The sequence below is a fragment of the Rhipicephalus sanguineus genome, chromosome 7, assembly GCF_013339695.2.
Source record: "Rhipicephalus sanguineus isolate Rsan-2018 chromosome 7, BIME_Rsan_1.4, whole genome shotgun sequence".
Lineage (NCBI taxonomy): Eukaryota > Metazoa > Arthropoda > Arachnida > Ixodida > Ixodidae > Rhipicephalus > Rhipicephalus sanguineus.
Genome location: NC_051182.1, coordinates 28008019 through 28030567, shown reverse-complemented (window position 1 = coordinate 28030567; position 22549 = coordinate 28008019). Strand labels below are relative to the sequence as shown.

The following is a 22549-nucleotide window of genomic DNA, read 5'->3' as shown; positions in this document are numbered from 1 at the left end:
GGGACTCGGTAAATAGAGCCATGTCTTCGGAGCTTTCAAACAGCGAGAGCTCCGAACAGGCCGCTACTTCAGAAGCAACCTGTCCTGCCTTTTAAATGCGAAGCATTTCTTAGCGAACTTCTGCGACTTTGAGCGTATCTATCTATCTATCTATCTATCTATCTATCTATCTATCTATCTATCTATCTATCTATCTATCTATCTATCTATCTATCTATCTATCTATCTATCTATCTATCTATCTATCTATCTATCTATCTATCTATCTATCTAGCCGCCTACGACTGTGTGCTCTCCTGGTCGCTTGGTTAATCGAATGTGTATGGTGTAACATGACTGTATGACGAACATAAATGACAAGTCATAACATGAAAATCATGACACGCATGTCATGTACAGCATGATTTACATGCCACGCTCATGGTGCGCTGGCGGCCGTTTCGCTAGCTTGATATACACGAAAATTGGTATCTTGCGACGTGACTGTGTAACGAACATAAATACTACGAGTTAACGTGAAAATCATGATACGCATGTCATGTACTGCATGACTTACGTGCCACGCTCATGGGGCGCTGGCGGCCGTTTCGCTAGCTTGATCTACCCCGAAATTGGCATTGCGCGACGTGACTGTGTGACGAATAAATAACACGAGTTAACACGAAAATCATGACACACATGTCATGTACAGCATGACTTACGTGCCACGCTCATGGGGCGCTGGCGGCCGTTTCGCTAGCTTGATCTACCCCGAAATTGGTATTGCGCGACGTGACTGTGTGACGAACATAAAAACACGAGTTAACGTGAAAATCATGACACGCATGTCATGTACAGCATGACTTACGTGCCACACTCATGGGGCGCTGGCGGCCGTTTCGCTAGCTTGATCTACCACGAAATTGGTATTGCGCGACGTGACTGTGTGACGAACATAAATAACACGAGTTAACGCGACAATCATGACACACATGTCATGTACAGCATGACCTACGTGCCACGCTCATGGGGCGCTGGCGGTCGTTTCGCTAGCTTGATCTACCCCGAAATTGGTATTGCGCGACGTGACTGTGTGACGAACATAACACGAGTTAACACGAAAATCATCACACGCATGTCATGTACAGCATGACTTACGTGCCACGCTCATGGGGCGCTGGTGGTCGTTTCGCTAGCTTGATCTACCCCGAAATTGGTATTGCGCGACGTGACTGTGTGACGAACATAAATAGCACGAGTTAACGTGAAAATCATGACACGCATGTCATGTACAGCATGACTTACGTGCCACACTCATGGGGCGCTGGCGGCCGTTTCGCTAGCTTGATCTACCCCGAGATTGGTATTGCGCGACGTGACTGTGTGACGAACATAAATAACACGAGTTAACACGAAAATCATGACACGCATGTCATGTACAGCATGACTTACGTGCCACGCTCATGGGGCGCTGGCGCCCGTTTCGCTAGCTCGATATACACCAAAATTGGTATCTTGCGACGTGACTGTGTGACGAACATAAGTAACACGAGTTAACACGAAAGTCATGACACACATGTCATGTACAGCATGACTTACGTGCCAGGCTCATGGTGCGCTGGCGGCCGTTTCGCTAGCTTGATCTACTCCGAAGTTGGTATTGCGCGACGTTACTGTGTGACGAACATAAATAGTAGGAGTTAACATGAAAACCATGACACGCATTTTCCTCAATGACATACAAGACGATGTATGCATCTCTTTGCTGGCTGCTTCGCATTACATCGATTCCCACAATGCGTGGGATCTGCCGGCTTTTTTCTTTCTACAACACCATTACATCCCGACCAGAGGAGATATCGTTCAATTCTCAATTTCAGACACCTTCTTGGTCGGCATCCTGTCTTTTTCTTTCTACATCGCAACCTGGCAACGTTGAGCACTAGAGACTCGTCAAACACAGCTACACGAGCAGAGTTACTTGAGAAGTTCGAAGACGTTAAAGGGGTCATGAAGCACCCCTTGGGCTTGTTGAAAAAACACATCCTGCGGAAAGCTGACATGGCTATGACGTGCTCAGCCAAATATTGCAGTCGTGCGCGCCGCGTAAAGGCTACAAGCGGAACGCGAAGTTGCTGGTTTCTCAGGCGCCCTCTTTTCAAACAGAGGCCGGTTCTCACTCTCGTCGGTGGGCGGGGCGTCCGCCGATTGACGTCGCGATCTGCATCGCCGCGTCGCATAAGACATAGCATCCTCATTGGCCGATAGCCGACGTAAATCGAGAGCGGCGTTCGGATCAGATGCGCCTCTTGCCACGGGGTGCCGTCACTTGCAGGCGCCGCACTCCTCAGTACACGGCACGCGCGCTCGCGCACGCGAATCGCAGCGGGAGAGCGATCGCGTTTCATGACGCGCGCTGAGGTAACTTCTTTCCCCCGTGCCATCCCTCCCCGTGTAGCTTCCAGTGCGCTCGTTAGCACGAGAAAAGAGAGAAAGCGCTGAGAGCGTGCGCCCAAACCTCGTAACTCCGCTCATTCTTGACGTGTTCGAGAAATTTTTGCGTCAATCGATTCGGGAGGCAGTAAACTCGGATACTGAGGTCATTAGATCATTACTTGGAAAAGTGATTCATGACCCCTTTAAGTGGCATATTATTGGCCTTAGGTTAAAAACATCGGGGAATCATATACGGTACCGACTAACGGTCCCATTCTGTGCTGTAAGGGCTCCTTGATAAGAGAAAATGTGGCGTGGGGCTTCTACTACAAAAAGTACTTGCGGGCAGCATTGAAGAATTCTCCAGTATCAACGAAAGGGTAGCAAGCTTTGTTGTAAAACTAAACAAGATGTATAAACTAAAGGTAGTACAAGTCTACGCTCCAACATTTAGCCATGACAACGTAGAAATAGAAGAACTATGCGAAGATACTGAATTAGCAATGAAAAAAAAGGGCGTACCCAGTACACCATATTTATGGAAGGCATCAATGAGAAAGTAGGAAGAAAACAGAATGCGGGAAGCAATTGGTTACTGTGACATTAACTGTATAAATTACAGAGGAGAGACGTAGGATTCGCAGAAGGAAATAGACTCAGCATAATGAACACCTTCTGTCGGAAGCATAGAAACAGGAAGTGTACATAGAAATGCCCAAACGCACAGACAAAGAAAGAAATATATCTCAGTCTACGCGGCCGCCCAGGCGTAGTGCAAGATGGTAGTGTCACAAGCAAGTTTGAATTCAGTGACCGTAATTTAGTGAGGGCGAGGATAGCCCTTATTATCAGGTGCACTAGGGCAAAACTAGGGGGCCACTTAAACTCAGGCCAATTTAGGTGTATAAGAACAAACTGAGAAGAATTTTGCATGGGGCTAAAAACAAATACGATGCTTTAGGAGAAGAGAAACATACTGACATACAGGGAATGAACGAAAGAGCGACCAGACTAGCAATAGAAGTTGGAAGTAATGCGCCAAGGCAAGGCGTAAACAAACTCTCCCAATGCACGATATACTAAATGAAGAAACAGCCACACATGAAAATGGGAAACTCAAGATCTTAAAGTTTGCTCTGCTAACAGTGGTGATCAAACAGAACAACATGCGTGCTGTGTTGCGGGCTGGTACTCCCGGCGCAGCAGCAAGCGAAGACCGGCGGTGACGCCAGCCAGCCCGAACAGGCGGTTTGGCGCGAAGCGCTGAAGCAGAAGAAACGTCCGCACTCAAGGAGTACTTTCCACACACTCTTGTATTTACACGTCGCCTGGATAAAACAGGAATGCCAGAGCGGCGCCCCATGACATTCGTACAGTGCAATACAGAACCGAAACCGAAATACAACAATGAGCTCGTGCAGAGGGCGCGGAGGAAGGCAAGTTTCAGCGCCGTCGCATTTTCAGCGCAGCTTAAGAAACTAGGGTCTTTAGAATTACGTATCTATGCATTTTCTATTAAAGGAACACACCACCTAATACTTACCTAGTGATGTTGCGCCTCAGATATGCGTAATGTTTGCTTTTTGATCAACAATGTACACAAGTATGAACCTAGTCAGCCGTTCAAGATGGCTGGCCCTTGGGCTAGTGGTTCAATTTTGGCCGAGTGGCTGAATCGAGTGACGTGCTGACAAACAGAAAGACAGACAGACAGACCAAAATTTCTCCGTTTAAGTATCCCAAGAAAGACTATCGTCTTAAAAAAAAAATACACTAGGCCTGCAGGGAAAGCGCAGCACAGTCACAGCGAGAGCTGGAATAGCGGCATTTCTAGAGCGCGTTATAAACTCTCTTGTGGCTACTAATACAAGTACACGAGCAACGTACCCACTACGCCACAAATCATAATTTTTGTGAAGTTGTGAAGCACCCACCAAGACATTATTCTTCATTCTGTGGATAAGCGAGGTGCCATCTGTAAGGCATTATGTGCACTTTGTTGATGCGACGGCTGATGACGATGAAGAATTATGACTCAGGCTTTTGTAATGGGTTGGAAGCTTTAAACGTCCCACTAGTTACGTAATTCGCATTGTGTGACGCCCGGTCGTTATTTAACTCTCCCACCACGCTTTATAACATACGTTATCGTGAGAAAGAGAGAGAGAGAGGGGGGCAATTAACTGTATTGAGACCCTGAGAATATGGATCTTGGAAGCCTGGCTTCCTTGGTAACCAATAGATCTGCACCTGCGGGGAACCCACTACGCTATAAATCATCATAATTTTTGTGAAGTAGACAAGCAGCCACTATGCAATTTTTCGTCATTCTGTGGAGAAGCGTGATACCCGCTAAACACTGTTGATGCTGTGGCTGATGACGACGAAGAATTCTGACAGAGCCCTTTGTAATGGGTTGGAAGCATTCAACAACCCACTCGTTGCGCAATTCGCATTGTGAGACGTGTGGTTACAAAATTCCCGTTGTGTGACGCCTGGGTCTTATTTTGCTCTTCTGCTACGCTGCATTACATATGGTAATGTTGTTCCTTCCCGGCATGAATCCTGTATAGCGTCTCTTTACAAAGCAGTTTCAAGCACCGGCATGGTTCTGAGGTAGAATACCGCGCTCCCACGCAGAGGGCCCAGGTTCGACTTTCGTTCCATCCCGGATATTTTTTCTTATTTAGTTTTTTTTTTCTTATTTCTCGCGATAGTGGTTACGGACACCGGCGGCAGCGGCGGACAACTGCGGCGCCAAAAACGGCCCTTGTGATCTCATAACAGCTTTCGCTGTAGAAGGCCCTATGAAAGCGTAATGTCAGGACAACGCAAAGTGGGACGGCAGTGTCGGCTATTGGCTTTAGTATCAGAGTAACATACATTACATATTTATGACCCCTCAAGCTGTTGTCAAGCGTAGAGGGAATATGCCTAGGGCCGCTACATGTCATATTCACATTACCGCCTCGTAGAGTGCACTTCCTTGCGATGAAACTGACGTGGTCTCTTCTATAACGTGAGTACCGACATTACGTTGGATCATGCGCTACCGTTTAACGCCAACGTGGCTAGTATGCACACGATATGTGCTTCATTACTCAATTTGCACGAAAACGTCGAACCATCTTCTAACGCTTGGCTCAAAGCGAAATATCTGGCATAGGCACAGAATAACAGAGAGCGGAGCTAGTTGATACGTGTTCATGTTTAAATACTAGGCGTGCAAAAACGGACACAAAGAGAAGTTATTGGTGTCTTAATAATAATATGTGGGGTTTAACGTCCCAAAACCAAGATATGATTATGAGAGACGCCGTAGTGGAGGGCTCCGGAAATTTCGACCACCTGGGGATCTTTAACGTGCACCTTGACTTCTCTCTTTTGTCCGTGTTTGCACGCCCCTGTCTATTGACGGCATAGGCTGCTACTCACTGTCTGACTCGCATGAAATTTATTCCCACAATGCATTGGATCTGCCGGGTTTTTTCGTTAATAAGTATATTCATGAGTTAGACAAACATGATTGTTGGAAGCATTTCTTTCGTGGGGCAACCCATTCAGTCACCATCTGTTATAACAACCCTACAACAAAAACTCTGCATTTCAGTCATTCTGGATATCAGTACCAATATGTTTCAGGAAACCTGACGTCAAAACCCCTTCAGATTTCGTAAACGACCCATTTATGAGATATGAGCAAGGCCTTCAAAATGGCAACGTTAGCTGACATTTTGTTCAAACTCCATCCCGCCTCCACTCCAGTCATCTTCACTCTGCCTGCCCTTGTGGGAGACTGCACTTCGTGAATACGACGGGCTAGCTGAGGTAAGTATGAAACCCCTGCTCTAAAGGATAAGCAGTGCATTATTACCAACAATTTCCACTACAGCGGGAGGATGGCTGAGCGATTCTACTCTGAAATACGTAGTTCGCAGGTAAGTCATCCATCGTCGAGTGAAAGCATAGTTGAGCAAGACATGGAAGTTCCATATGTAACTACCGAAGAGGTTAGAAAGGCCATACACGATATCATATTTCTAACGGAAAATACGGAGCAGGCGCCGGAGCACACGGAATAACAGCCAATTTGATTAAACACAGGAGGATTTTTATATGGAAGAAACTTGCTGCCCCTTACATTCGGCGCATCAAAACGGCAACTGTTGCCGAGAACTGGTTAATGCCAACATTGTAATAATACCGAACAAAGGAGACATAAAATACTAGAAGAATTCTATCTTACTCTCAGATTACTTTCAATCAACTTACTTTCAATGGCATGCGAAATATTACGAAGGTATTCTCTAAAGGAATCACAGAAACACTTCACTTGAACCAGTATCACGAGCAAGTCGGTTTCAGGATAGGATACTCTACAATGAATCACATTTATGTGATCACTCAGGAAATTGAGAAATCCCGTGAAGTCAACACTTTTTTATTTAGCTTTATTAGACCCTGACTACCCTTTCTCATCCCCTCCTATACTGTATCATGAATAGCTATGTGTACTTAGATTCAGGTGCACGTTAAAGAACCCCAGATGGTCGAAATTTCCGTAGCCCTTCACTACGGCGTCCTTCATAATCATATCGTGTTTTTGGGGCATTGAACCCCAGATATTATTATCATGCATAGCTATGCTATGCTAAGGGCTGCTTGACACTTACTTTTCTTTCCGACCTCTTGCAATGTTTACTGTACATGGTTATGCTATGGTTAACTATCTCACCTCCTTTCCCTCCTCCGCGCCCTGCTATCGGTTCTCCTCGCGCTCACTTCCCTTTCCTGCCCCCTTGCTATAGTATACAATACATGGCTATGTTATGCTATGAGCTGTTTGGCACATACTTGCTCTCTGTGGCGCATGCCCACCCAGTTTTGTGCCGACGATACCGGCGTTTTGCCAAGCTTAAACACCTGAGCTGTTAAAGCAACAGCGGATTTAAAACCACTCTTTCACATGATCGCGAGAAAGGAAGTGGAGAACCATAACATTGTTAACGGTATCTCTTAGAAATTTATGTAGTGCCGAATGCTCCTTGGTGGGGTGGACGGCAGAAGCGGCTGGTACGATCTTTGAATAGTTTGCTGCGTAAAATACCTAGCAGAGCCTGTCTCAACTTCGAAGAAATTACAACACTGTTGACAAAGGTCAAAGCATTAATCGATTGTAGGCCTCTAACTTTCGCAGATACAGCCGAAGCAAAACCACGCACTTTGATTCCTGCAGATTTATTGCTTCGGCGACGGCTAACCGCTATACCGATCGACATGGTTGAAGTTGACATCCACTCGACGTGATCGGATATCGTCCGTCAACACGCCTGCGAAAACATTCTAACAGAGGCTTTCTCAAGGCGATTGCGAGAATAACTAATGTCTGCTGTCTCCAATCTGTTTATTTTGCAGACAATAGATCAGCCGCGGATTTAAAGCAAGGTGACGTCGTATCGTGCATTGCAAGACGTCACGTCAACAACTATGGAAACTACGAAGCGTCTTTTAGGTCTTCAGAAGTTCTGATGGTCATGTCAGTTCTTGCAATGTGAAAGAGCAAGGAGGCCTTATCATAAGACCAATTCGAAAGCTACACCCTCGCGAACTCCGTGATTAAATGCATGGCTGGGAATATTTCCCTAGCAAGAGCTGGTGGGCTATCAAAAGAAGAACAAGAAAAAACTTCGGCAAGCACTAAAAAAGAAAGCGGCAAATCTCGACTGCTAGCAGGGCCCTACGGCCTCATTCAGGAATATTACTATTTCCAAAATGCATATAATTAAACTCTATGTTTTTATTGGATGCAAGTCGACACGACGTAATTCTTTCGCATTCTAAATACTAATACACTAATACGAATTGCAATCTTACCTTTTTATGCCTGGCGGTTAATAAAAAAAATTGAAGTGGATCAGATCCTACTACATACAGAGCTTCCTTAACGAAAACGTCGCGGTGCGTATGGTTGAAGCACAAGCATGTGCACTTTATCCGCGCGGCTTAAATTGTACGGCCCGCCGCCTTTCAGTGAACATCACAACAGGGCGAGCACATCCGGTTTTCTCGATGACAGCAGAAATGCGTGCGATAAGCTTCCTTTTCAGTATAACTAAGGAGAACTATTGCGCAAGGGCCCATGCTCTCGCTTCGTACGGGTACACCGGATGTGCGCGTCTGCCTCAGATTATTAAGAGCCGACGGTATATGCAGAGCACCGTCCTTTATGCTAGTTGGGTCATTCCACGCCAACTGTCCCAGTCGGGGCGCTCGACAAAAATCAGTTTCTCTCAAATAGTCTGAGAAAATTATGCACATATAGACATTCGTTCTACACTATTTTCCCAAAATAATTTGGGCGGCAAAATTTTTTTGGGCACGTCAGCGCCATTTGAACTTCACGGAATGTTGGAAAACCAGGTACGAAAGAAAATTTACTATAAATCGACCGTTCCAGCCATTCTTTCAACACTTGCTTTATTGCGTTTTTAGAACATCGTTATTTCGTTATAGGGCAGTTCCTTATAGCAGCATTATTTTTTTTACTCCTTAGAGCGTAGGTAAAGTTGAGTAATTTTTTGTGTTTTCGAGAATTTTTTTACAAAAGGCAATTATTGATCAAATGCAGAAATTATCTTTATAAAACTCTCCATAACATGTACTATCTCCCAAATTTTTTGTTTTGCCCGTGTACGGCGCATAGGCTCTAAAATAAAATCCTGAACTTGGCAAAAACGCTACATTGGCCTATGTTGAGATGTCTGCAGCACACCAAGGTGGTCCAAGAAAAAATAAGCGGGAAAGCGCATACGATTGAGAATCATAACAACTTTGTCCAGAGAAAGTTTAATCAAAGTAGTTTTTGTTTTAATTGAGAAAAAAAAAATTGAAGTTTAGTCCCACCATTGCATTGTTTTGCTGGGGGAGGGGGCAATACAAACCTACTGAATTTGCTGCATAATAAAAGAGTTAGTGTATTTCTAGGACATGGTTTTAAGTTCCTTTTGTTAGTACTTTATAATGTTTATTGCATATAAATGTGATAATAAACAGAGGTAAAAATATAAAAATGTCCTTGGCTTAGGTGCCAATATTCCCCTAATAATGAATCGCGTTACTTATTGCATGGGGCTCTCAGAATCAACGGACGTCACAATAAGTGAAGTCTCGACGTTCATGTAAGCCGTAGATAGGAGGCATAAGCGTGGACGCTTATAGCGGATCCATACTAAGTTCATCTATGTATTCCGCAAGGGACGACGCACGATGTGACGACCCGCGTGTATTCACGCCTTCCGTACGTCTTCCGTGACAATAGGGACGGAATATCCCAAGCTATTTTTGACATCTTAATTTGGGTGGTTATAGGCAGCAGATTTTTGGTAAAAGTAGGGTTTGTCAGTTTGGTAAATGCAGTTTTACAGCTGTTATGAGATCACAGCAACAGATGATTTTTGAGGCGTAGTTGTACATCGCTTCCATCACCTCCGGTGTGCGTAAGATATGCAGTAAGCAACGCGATTCATTATGGGGGAATGGGCCTTCTTCAGGTGCCCTCTCTGCGCATACGTGGGGCTTTTCCGCGCCGTGCATCATGGGATGGCATACAACGCCATTAGTATTGAGGGTCAAGCAGTCGTGCCGTTCGAACTGTGAGAGCGTGCGAACTTGTTTTCTCCGCGTTTTTTTCAAGCGGATCACAAACTATGCCGAACCGGTGTGCTGCCGTGGGCTGCGCGAATGTTAGCAGAAAAGATTCAATTCAATTCTTTATTCAATTCTTTATTTGCAGACGTCAAACATACAGAAATATCAAAACTGGTTGGACCCATAGCCAAAGGCTAGTTGCGGGTCCAAAAAGATGAATAAATGAAAGTTCCATGTACAAAAGAAAGATATAATACATACATATAGATAGCAATCGTACATCCTTAATTTGCACGAGCGAACAAAAGGAAAGCGAAAGTTTGGGTAAGTGCGCGATTGTATTTAACAGCTCTAGCTAAACTTACGAAACACGTGTAAGCAAGGCAAATTCTTACATTTTTATGAAAGGTTAAACATACTTGGCTAATCCCCCCAAAAAACAAATCACTGGTTGAGAATGGTCTTTTTAACAGGTTTCAGCAAGTTACTGACACACACACCAAAATGACATCATGATTGTTCACATTGATAAACACTGTTCAGAGCAAGTAAGTATTTTTTTAGCACTGATGGAAAATTATTTGCTTGTTTTATTTCTGCTGGTAATTTATTCCAAATTTTCGGCCCTGAAAACTGTAGCAAACGTTGTCCGTAAGCATTCTTTGTTGGGGGAAGATTAAAGTTTCCATATACTTGATTTCTGGTCACACGAGAGGATGTGCAAAATAAAGAAACATGAAAAGGCAGGTTGTTTTTAACAACATTGAAAACACACGTGGCAATTTTTAATTCGTGTACCTTATCATAGGGCAAAATATTCATTTTTATAAACAAGGGCAGACTAGGCTCGTCGTAGCCTGAATTGGTAATTATTCTCAGGGCTCGTTTCTGAAGTTTGCGTACAGGTTCAAGATAAGTTTTGTATGTCGCACCCCATGATTCATTACAGTAGGAGACATGGCTGTGGATGAATGAGAAATATAAAATACGCAGAGTATTAGTATCGAGATGATGACGCGCTTGTGCGAGTGCGTAGCATCCCGAGGAAAGCTTTGTACAAACTGCATTTATTTGCTCTTGCCAGTGCAGATTGTTATCGAATACTACGCCAAGGTATTTAAATGAGCCGGCTTCGTCAAGTGGAAATTCATTTATTCGTAAATCTAGTGATTTAGGAGGCATGATATTGCTGCGCGTTCGAAACACCACATATTTAGTTTTTTTGACGTTTATAGTAAGTTTGTTCATCACAAACCATTCACTTGCTTTTTTCAATTCTTTGTTTGTTTTAGTTTCCAGATCACAAATGTTGTCAGCTGTTATAACAATACAAGTATCATCGGCGTACATAAGAACTTCACTAGTGTCTAAAGATTGTGGGAGGTCATTAATATATAATGAAAATAAAAGTGGCCCAAGGACGGATCCTTGAGGAACTCCAGTGCGCATATTCTTTGGTAATGACGTAATATTGTTCATTCTTGCCACCTGCTCTCGCTCATGAAGGTAGCTAGTAAGCAGATCCAATGGGCTGCCGCGACAACCATAATGTTTTAGTTTATGTAAAAGTATGTTGTGATCAACTGTATCGAAGGCTTTTTTCAGGTCTAAAAATATGACACACACAAGTATATTATTTTGCAGAGCTACATTAATTTTTTGAGTTAACGTTAACACTGCTGACGAGGTTGAATGATTCGGACGAAAGCCATGTTGCTGCGGGCACATAACCTGATATTTTTCAATGAATTCGTGGAACCGACTGGTCAGAATTTTTTCAAATATAGTATTAATGGTACTGAGCAAGGATATTGGCCTGTAATTTGCAGGGTCACTGCGGTCTCCGTCTTTGTAGATTGGGACAACCTTAGCAATCTTCAGCTGAGATGGGTATCTGGAGCAGCTGACGGAGTGATTGAACAAGTGGCACAATACTGGTCCTAGTATGTCTATATTCTTTTTAATCATACGAATAGGAATACCATCTAATCCGGAAGCTTTGAAGGTAGACATTTTATTAACTGTTGCTATCACGTCTTCAGGCTCAATGTTATATATAAGGAAGGTGTTAAGCAGAGGACTCTGCGATATAGAACGGTTGTCCGAGTCATTAAACTTTAGCCAGGGATGGACCAATACCTGCGAAATATGCGTTGAAATTTTCTACAACGTCTTCATCAATGGTTTCGGGAAGCACAGTTAGCTTACGTTGTTTACCTATGATTTCGTTGATTATCTCCCACAGTTTTTTCGTGTTGCCAGCGGTCTGTCTAATTAGTTGAGTATAATACTCCCTTTTGCGTGATCGAATCATAGCGACAGATTTATTCCGCTGTACTTTAAATTGCAGCAAGTAGTAGGGATTGTCTTTGTTATGGCGCCATTTGTCATGCCAGTATTCTTTAGCCTTGAGTGTTTGAAGTATTTGTTCTGTCATCCAGGGACACACAGGTTTATCATGGCGGCCTTTCTTGACCTTGCGATTACTGCTTTCTACAGCGATTTTTAGATATTTAATTAGGTTATCAGTTTCGATGTCGATATCCTCGTTGTATATTTCATTGAATTTAATACCGCGAATTTCTTCTCGTAATATCTTGTAATCTATTTTTGTTACGATTTTATTTTTCGTTTTCGTGGTACTCGTTGGGGAATCTAAAGCGGCAAATATAGGTAGGTGATCCGAGATTGGCTCCAGGTAGACGCCTCCGGTGACCCCCGTGTCCAGATTTGTCAGTGCATGGTCAATTAAGGACGTCGATACCTCAGTTATACGCGTTGGTGACGTCATTAAGTTACGGTAGTTGTAGGACTGCAACAAATAGCTATAGTCACTGTCTTTCATAATATATGTGTTTATGTTCATGTCGCCTACTATAATCACTGGTTTATTCTGGTGCCCCGACAAAACGCAGAAAATTGATTCCAGTTTCTCAAGAAAGCCTGTGATACTACTGCTCGGGGGGCGATAAAGTGCACCAACAATGACGTCATATTCAAGGCGAATGAAAAGGGATTCAATGTCATTGCAACTATATGTGGCCGTTTCAATTTTGCGATAGGATATGTTATCTTTTACAAACAATGCAACGCAACCCCCACGTGAACGTGAGTCGCGCGCATTTGATTCTGTTCTGTAACCTGGAAAATTGAATGTTTCACCTTTTCGCAACCACGTCTCAGTTGTTGCAATCACATTGAACGAATGCGCATGCTGCGACAGGAAAGCAGAAAGTAAGTCCCCATTTTTATTAATACTTCGGATGTTGCAATGAAAAACTGATGTAGATTTTGCTCTACAATGATTGTCAGCTTCTTTTATTGTATAAGCCATTGTTAAGGAATATGGTATAAGTTATGGAAAAAAAAGAACACTCATACTATTAGCGATAAATCTTCTTCACTTGTTAGATGCACTACTCTCGAATTCTCGGATTTCCGTAGCAGTATTTTTCCGTCAGAGACCCACGCAAATTTCCATCCTTTTTCTCGCTTTTGTTGGATGGCTTTTCCTAGGAGGATTTTTCTTTCGGGGCACAAGTGTTCGTTTATGTAGACTGGGCCGCTGTTCTGAAAACCTAGCATGGCAGTGTTCAGTCGCTTTTTCCTAGCTTCCTTCAGTAATTTGTCTCGAACTGCTCTGGATGTGAACTTCACTACTACGTTTGGGGGCGTATTGCCCTTTGACGGGACGCGGTGAGCCACGTCAATGTCACCGTCAGAAAGTTCGACGCACAAGGAAGATGCGACTTTTGCGACTGTTTCGAGAACGTCCTCGTTTTCTGTCTTAGGTATACCTCTTAATTCAAGGTTGTTGCGCCTACTGTATTGATTTAGTTCAGTAAGCTGCTTTTTCGTTTCCTGCAGCTCTTTGTTTAGTCTTAAGTTCTCTTTCTTGCATTCAAGGCCCTGGTTTTTCACTTCGCTGAGCTCAAGTCGAAGGCTTTTTATTTCATTTCGGTATTCCTCAAAGCTTTCGTTCATGTACCCGACTGACTGCCTGATGGAAGTGAGCTCAGCTTTCATTGAGTTATTTGTCGCATCAATCTTGTTCATCTCCCTTTTCAGGTCACCCATAGCCTCAACAAATTTAGAGGTCATCTCAACAAGCACCTTTGATACCTCTTTAATGCTAGCTGGGGCCTTTTCAACCAAGGCTTTAGAAATATCCGACAGAGAGTCAGGTTTGCCAGAACTCATTTCAGCGATTATCTAGGCACACTTGCAAGTTTCACAACACAAAGGGGTATACGCTACAGAACACACTATGGTACACTGTGGCAGCAGTGACAGCAAGGACTCCTAAGAGGTTTATGAAGGTAAAAGAAGAGTGGGCTAACCTGCAATATGAAGCAGGAACCGTTTAGCGGATGTACAGTCGATGCTGTCACCGCTGCCAAATGTCGTGTCCCCGGAGCATGGCTGTCTTTATAGGCTGTTACGTTGGTCGCGAGGTGCCGATGTCCAGCGGCGCCGTCTGAATGGTAGTGATCAGGCTTGCGCAGCGGTCCTGCTCTGTTGCTCGTCGCCTTTATCGTTGTCCAGTTCGCACAGCAATGGTGATACGGTTTTCGCACCCTGGTCGTCGGTAGATCTGCAATATGAAGCAGGAACCGTTTAGCGGATGTACAGTCGATGCTGTCATCGCTGCCAAATGTCGTGTCCCCGGAGCATGGCTGTCTTTATAGGCTGTTACGTTGGTCACGAGGTGCCGATGTCCAGCGCCGTCTGAACGGTAGTGATCAGGCTTGCGCAGCGGTCCTGCTCTGTTGCTCGTCGCCTTTATCGTTGTCCAGTTCGCACAGCAATGGTGATACGGCTTTCGCACCCTGGTCGTCGGTAGATCTGCAACATGAAGCAGGAACCGTTTAGCGGACGTACAGTCGATGCTGTCACCGCTGCCAAAAAACGGTCAGACTGTTTAGATTTGCCGCTGCCGGCTTGCATGGAGCCAGACGAGCAAAATGGATACAGGCAATGAGCCGCGTCAATCCCGACGGCTCAGCTTGGCAGCCATCGGAAAACTCACGAGTATGCAGCAGACATTTCTTACAAGGTAAGCTTTATTTTATTCTATGTTGCCGCAAGTAATGTGGTGTTGTGCCGTTAGCAGGCGGCTGCTGGCTTAGCGGTCGCGTAGCTGCCTGGATGTGTATTCGATCAGCCGTGGTGGCCAGCCCGGCGACGCCCTACGCGATCGCTGTATAGCGCAGTTTTGTGAAATACGGGTTAAGAAAAACGCTAATAAGGATGCCTACATTTACGGGAATAATCATAGCTCTTGGTACCTGCCATACGAGCGAAAGGCAGGCACCGGTCGAGTGCAGCGTGCACACGCAGATGCTTGAAGTTATTCGTACTTTTTCAGGAGCGCCGTCGCGATTCCCCCACCATCCTGACTACGTGCCGTCCGTCTTCAAGCACAAGAGAAGCCGCAGCGGAGCCTTATCTCGCTTCAACAGATTGGAAAAGAGGCGCGGTACGTATTACTGCGACACGCGTCGTTGAAACGTCACCGCACGTTCGTTTGGATGCTTGTTGTTATTGACCTTCTTTCTAACTACATTTAATAAATGCTTAGGTGCTAAGCGAGATGCCGTTCAGTGGGATGGGGCGCCTTAGCTTTCAGGCATTCCCAAGGGAGTGTGGCAGGTGCGCACCCCTGGGTAATGCAAAGATGACCAGTTGTACAAAACAGTAAAAACATACAGCTGTCAGAAAACATTTATTCAAGTATTTCATAAAGCGAATACAGGAGGAATGCCCTTACACTTTTCCAATGGTTTACTGCTGACTCAAAAGGCGGCAAGGGGCTTGTGTCTCTTATGTTTACATGGTAATTGTGTAAAAAATGTTGTTTACTCATGGAATACAAACTATCTTGTACTGTCACTTTTTTAATGTAGGCTATTCTATATTCGTTGGTGCAAAAGCTGCGACTTCCAGCGACAAGGTTGCTAAAAATGTGGCGCAAGCAGCGCCCATGGTTCTCAACACAGAAGACGAAGGTGTGACCAGCTGTGACACAAGTGAAAGTATACCTCTGGACGCTCCTCAGGATGACGCCATGCAAGATACCAGCCCTCTGGACAAAAGATGCCAGACTTGTGACGACACACTTAGTCTTGTGCAACTCCAATAGCAGCTTAATGCAGAAAGGGAAGTGTCAGCACAACTAAAACAACAGCTTGAATCTCTCAAAGATAATACTAGCTGCATTGAGCAGCTTCAACAACAACTAGCTGCTGAAAAGCAGTGTTCCGAGCGCCTAGAGCGAGAGCTTATACGTGCCAACAGTAGCTTAAAACACTGGAGAGAATGTTACGAAGATCAAAAGCAAGAACTCTGTGTTTGGAAAATAAGAAAACTACAAAGGAGATGCTGTATTACACAGGGTTACCCTCTTCAAACATTTTCAAGCACATTTTAAATTTTGTTCTTGAGCGAAACCCTCAGCTCCCGAATCATCATAAACAGATCACCAGTGCCGAAGAACAATTCTTCATGGTCTTGGTGCGCTTGCGTACTGGCATGGCATCATTTGAGATAGCCAGAAACATCGAGATCTCTATGCCAAGTTTCAGCAAAATTTTTTCTCGGTGGGTGCTCATACTAGAGAAAGAACGTCATGCACTGGCAGCTTTTCCGACACTCGCTCAAGTGCAGCAAAACATGCCACATCATTTCAGGCAGCACCCCAACACTCGCATTGTCCTCGACACTACGGAAGTACGAATTCAGAAGCCCTCAGGCCTTAATGCGCAAAGACAGACCTTCTCATCCTACAAGTATGCAAACACCATGAAGTGTCTTGTAGGTGCCACACCAGACTGCTACATTTCCTACGTTTCAAAATTGTATGGTGGAGGAACTAGTGACAGGGCAATTGTTCAGCAGTCAGGTGTCCTTGATATCTTGGAGCCAGGGGATGCTGTAATGGTGGACAAGGGCTTTAAGATTGAGGACTTGCTGCCCTTAGGTGTGTCTCGCCCCATGCCGCCATTCAGGATTGCTGGCGAGCCTCAGATGAGCCGAAAAGATGTGGAGGAAACAAGGAGTGTGGCAAGTGCCCGGGTGCATATTGAAAGAGTCGTTCGCAGAATTAAGGAGTTCCATATCCTCGACAGACCATTTCCAATCAATATGATTGATTTAGCCGACGCTGTTTTCAAAACACGCGCATACCTATGCAACTTCAGGGGAGCTCTCATTCGAAAGAACCTACAAAATGAAATGTCAGATTCCGAGTAGCTGCTCGCTCTTTGGCTTGCTTGTTGCCTGTTTTCTGTGGCTTGATTTAGTATGCTTAAGCATCAGAGCCCTTCTCGATTGCATTGTGGAATGCTTCTATTTTGTGTTACACTATCTCTGTTACTGTTATTTCTTTGTATTGTTTATGTTGTATGTATGAGTTTATGTCTAGACCATGTTGCATGGCTGATGTGCTTGGCTTCCTCTGTACAGCCGAATGCCCAGACTGTAAAAATAATGGGAAAAACCTTGCACTAAGCTGCGCAAGCCTTGGAACAATGAAATTGGACGATTCTGAAGACTACAGTGAAACCTCGGTGATACGAATTTCGGGGTGATACGAATTTTTCGTTGGTCCCGGCCAAGGCCTATTGGCCTGCAATCTAATGGAGTACGGTTGCTGCGAACCGATTTTCACCCAGCAACGTTTGATACGAACGTACGCTACCGCCCAAACACGAAGAGGTGCTGTCCGCGCTGTCGCGGAAGACGCGCCAAGCACGTGCGAGCGCAGGAACGCAAGCGTGGGCATGCCAACCGCCAAATCGTCACAATCACGGTGTAATAAAAACACTTTTCTAAAGGTGGACGAGGACCGAAAGAATGCGAGGACGGTCTTGGCGAAGGAGTCGGGCCTCGCAACGTCAACATGTGCGACCGTTGAGGTCGAACTTGTGCGGTCGTAAATCACCCAAAAAACATCCCCAACACCTACGTGATAACAAAATCAGAACGCAGGACCGTGTTTCTCTAATTTTGTTGCCTTGATCCATCGCGTCAAAGCGGTTAAAGTGCTTCTTTCGTTACTTTCGCTGCAGTACTGCGGTATCATGCAAAAAAGCATACTAAAATTTGGAAGAGGCTACTGCTGTCACGGGTCACAACGCACCTGGTTAATTAACTAAATGCGCGCGTACAGACCGTATATTTACAAGTGCTGGTATGATTGCCGACATCTAAAAGCTTAACTGACAATCATTCAGGGTTCTTCCTGATGTCGTTGCGGCCCTAAAAAACAATAAATGAAAATTTACGCCAGCTTTCTTTTGTCGCATGCTAATTTTCCATGCTTTCTGGTGATACGAATTTCGGATGATACGAATATTTTTGGTGGTCCTGTGAGATTCGTATCACCGAGGTTTCACTGTAATATGGTTCGTACTAAGTTGTTTCTAGACCTTAGCTAGGTGATGATTGTTTCTAGGTCGTTGCTAGGCTTTAGCTAGGTACTGCAACGTTATAGCCTTGTTCAACCAAGTGCTACAACACTATAACCAAGTGCTATACGACATTTTATTCAATTGGTACGATGTTATATTTAGGCGCAGTAGCTGACCGAGGGTGACCCCATGTATGAATGAGAGAGACAGCAATTATTAACGAGAAGTCATCTTTACTGAGCAAGCTTAGTCATCGTACTTATCGTAGTCATCATCAGAGAAATGTCCTCCAATCTCTGCTTCCTGCCATGAAAGACTTCGACCATAGTTTCATCTTCAGTCACTAGCATTTCTTCTCATTGGTCCTCTTTTGAAGTCTCGGCTTGTGTTATATTACCAAGCGACTGTAGCTTTGGCAAATCAACCATTGGCTCGGCAGCTTCATAGCCAAGACTACAGTTACTCATCACAGATTATAAGTCCCTGTTGTCGTAACTAGGACCAGGAGGAGCGTTCGATGTCGGTTTCATAGGCATCTGGATCATTAGTGCTTTGTGATCAGTGTGATATACGGCGAGAGGCTTGCATAGCTCGGTTATACAAGTTGTCATAGTTCGCATAGATCAAATCTGTGCAAATGCCTTGTATAGTCGTCGGTAGATGCTTTCCTCTTGAATTAACCCTTTGCGGTCCAAAACCTTTACCCACTTTCCGGCTCTAGCGGTCCGAAACTATTTCGCCAGTTTCTGGCGCCGCGAATAAAAACACAAGCTGTGGAAGAGAAACGCACAGGATATTTATTTTTGCTCCTGCATTCTGCAGGCAACTCTTTTAGTGATATTTGGGCAACGTATGATACCGCTCAAAGCATTCCCCTGTGTGCAGGCCAGGGTTATTACTGCAGGTTTCCACCGCCGCCGTCGTCGTCTTCGTCACTCACTTCTGTCGAATCACTGTCATCACTGTCTGGTGGAGGCACGTAATTCTCTTCCTCACTAAAGTCATCCTCGCTTTCGCTAAAAGCACCGCCGTAAAACGCACGCGGTGAAAACGTGGCCATGCTTCTCAGCGAACCGCGCGCGCGAGTGGGTACGCTCTAGGCCCCGTGCTGATCATAGTGCTGCACCCTAGTGTCAAAAAAGTAAAACCTCAACAAACAAAGCTCACTTATTCCTCAAGAGATGGCCCTTCATGTATACAAAAAATGCGCGCGACTCGCGGTGAGAAAACAGCAAAATTTAAACCACGAACACCCTTGTCGGGCGGGGCCCGACAGCGGACCGCTACGGCCGTGTTGCGTTGTCGGGCGCTGCCCGACAACGGACCGCAAAGGGTTAAAGCACATCATCTTGAACTGACTGATCATGTACTCATTCAACCCACTCCCTACCTTTCCGTTCCCTAGTGTTGAGCTAACTGTAGTTGTAGCGGGACTTATGCAATTTCTGTGGCACATACCCGTTCATGATTTGCGATATGGCAGACATATTATGGCAGCCTACACAGCTTTGCTGTTAAAACTGTGCAACTTGTACATATAGGCAAAGAACCTGGGTTAATCATGAAAGTGGTTCAATGTCGCACAGCGTCTACAAATCTGGACGACCTTTGCCAGGGGGGCAATCAGCGGTCGCGCTTCAGTAATTTGAGCGAGGCCTCTTCTGTCTTCATAAGTTGTATCTACACTATAAGACAAAATCGAGTATTTTGGGAGTGCTTCTGCCACACAACAACAATCGTCATCCACCTCGCGTGCTTTCCTCGCGTTATCACCGCGGTCGCGGCACTTACCGGTCACGAGCGGCGCGCGCGTTATCAGCATGACATAGCATTCTTGACAGGAAAGTGACGAGAGCTGGGTTTTCAAGAAAGGAAACGCGAGCAAGCCAGATGACGATTATTGTTGTGTGGCAGAAATACTCCCCAAATACTCGATTTTGTCTTAGAGCGTAACCATATATAGGGAACTCCTTCGGAGCCACACAAACATACCATGAGGGTTCGGTTGCAGTATGTTCTTCTTCGTGGTCCTGTGCCCGAAGCATACATATGGGTGGTCCTGAAAAGGACCGTTTAGTATTACAGTCTTGCAAGGAATGCATAGCTGCTGAGTTACTCCTGTAGGTGGCAGTGCACTTTTTGCTTGAGAGCTACAAGACAGACTGCATTTGCAGGATGCTGATGTCGGGCTGACTTCGCACGATCCTTGAACTAGGGCACAGTACTTGAGGACCTTGCAGGGCTGGCTTCACACAATACATAAAGAGAGTCTTCACGTCCATGAGCTAGAAAGATGTGGTACATGTAGGGATCAGAGTGGGTGGAAAAGCTTGCAGAATGTTGCAGATTGGAGGTGTGGCATATCGGATCAGACCTTCATTCAACTATTTTCTTACTTTAGTTTTCTCAGCTTAATTTTCAAAGGTTCCTTTTCCTCAGTTATATAGAACCCGTCGTGATATTTCTTAAAGGATACATAGCCTGGCCCAGTTGTTTATAAAAAACCCAGTCGCCTTATACGTTTCGTCAGCAGCTCCAGTATGACTGCCATTCTGTAGAAATATAAAAGGCCTTCAACAATGGCCTTCCACATTGAGTCATCAAAATATATTCTTTCCACAGAGATGGACTGATGAAGGTCAGTGTGGTTTGTCCAAATGACAAAATCGTACCATTTCTTCTGCGTGAACCCAAGCTGACCTTGCATTTGATAAAAGTATGCGTGGTTTTGTTTTAAACACACTTGACCTTTGCGAACTTCCGCAAAAAAAGGCTTATCCATAGCTGCACCATGCACAGCTTGCCCAGCTTTTGAGGCTGGGCACTTCACTTCGAGAAGTCCAATTTCATTACCGTCTCTAACCAGACGGTCTGGCGAGGCTGCCACAAATGAATACTGTACATCGACATGCAGCCCAGTCTTCACTATATGAATGTCTTTGTCATACAAAAGCATGACGCTTTTATAAGCGTTTACCGCTATGTCCTCATTTACCAAGCCATACAGCCTTGGATCACCTTGTCTAGCGCTCCCTGGTTTTTCGGATACAAGATACCTTTAACTAGGCCTTCCGGTTTCACACAATGCAGAATTCGTTGAAAGTTCGATGCTGTCAGTTGAGCAGTCCGTTCTTTCATCCACTCTGCATTTTCATTTTGACCAATGGTTCTTTCACAGATAGAAGCTCTTTTCGCATCTGACAAGGGAACTTGATCATTGAGTTTTTTCGCAAACATATGCACTTCGCCGAGAGCAGATCCTCCATGTCTGAGATGGCACTGATGTTCTGAAGAGGTGCTCTCTTTGTGCCAGAATACCTGTTCCACAGGAGGTTTGGGGCGTCCTTGGCAATACTTTGCTTAATGGTATTGAACGAGTCGTCAACAACTGGCAAACTTGGTGGAAGTAATCTTTTCACCTTTGCAGGCACTGCCTTGTTTATCACGTGCTTCCGGAGGGTGATGTCCACCAGGGTCTGTACAGGCAGGCGATTCTGTCCTGAAAACCAAAAAGCGCATAATCAGAAAATTAGCTGAATATTTGAAGCTGGCTTGTTTGAGAGCAAGATAACTAGAAGGAATGCAGCAACCAGGGTACAAATCATGAATGCTCATAATGAAGATATTGACACTTGCACTTTGGTCTGTTCGCTCGTGTCAAGTGCTTGTCTTTGTAAGCACAACCCTGCCCAATAAGGAGACCAATAAATTTTATTTGCCATCGTTTCGTTCTTGATCATCTGTACAATTTACACCACTACATTGAACATACTAAAAGGCTGCAAAGCAAGGAATCGTAACCGGAGAAAAATAGACTTTTCTATAAAAGTACTGCGAGTAGCATGACAAAAAGGTAATCAGTCCTTGATGTGTTTACTGCGCTGTCAACCAACCAAACAAACGTATTTACAAATGAAACGACCATGCTTTCATTGCCACACATAATATATCGGCTCGAAGCAGTGGTTCGCCAAGGCACTTTCCGATATGCACATTTTTTGTATCCACAAAAGACATGGCAGCATACCTTATTCCTTTTTGTAATACTAGCATGCAAAGAAGAGCATTTGCACCAC

The 22549-nt window shown here is 44.7% G+C and overlaps 1 protein-coding gene across 1 annotated transcript; it reads left to right on the top strand.

Annotated features, from left to right (window-relative positions):
• The first annotated feature begins 16593 nt into the window (after nt 1-16593).
• Nucleotides 16594-17313, top strand: LOC119398571 (uncharacterized). Its single transcript, XM_037665408.1, has one exon. The coding sequence runs from the start codon at nt 16594-16596 to the stop codon at nt 17311-17313; it is 720 nt and encodes a 239-aa protein (XP_037521336.1).
• Nucleotides 17314-22549: the final 5236 nt, after the last annotated feature.

Bases quoted from the DNA above. Each gene is read 5' to 3' on its own strand.
- LOC119398571 (XM_037665408.1), top strand. From the start codon at position 16,594: ATGGCATCATTTGAGATAGCCAGAAACATCGAGATCTCTATGCCAAGT.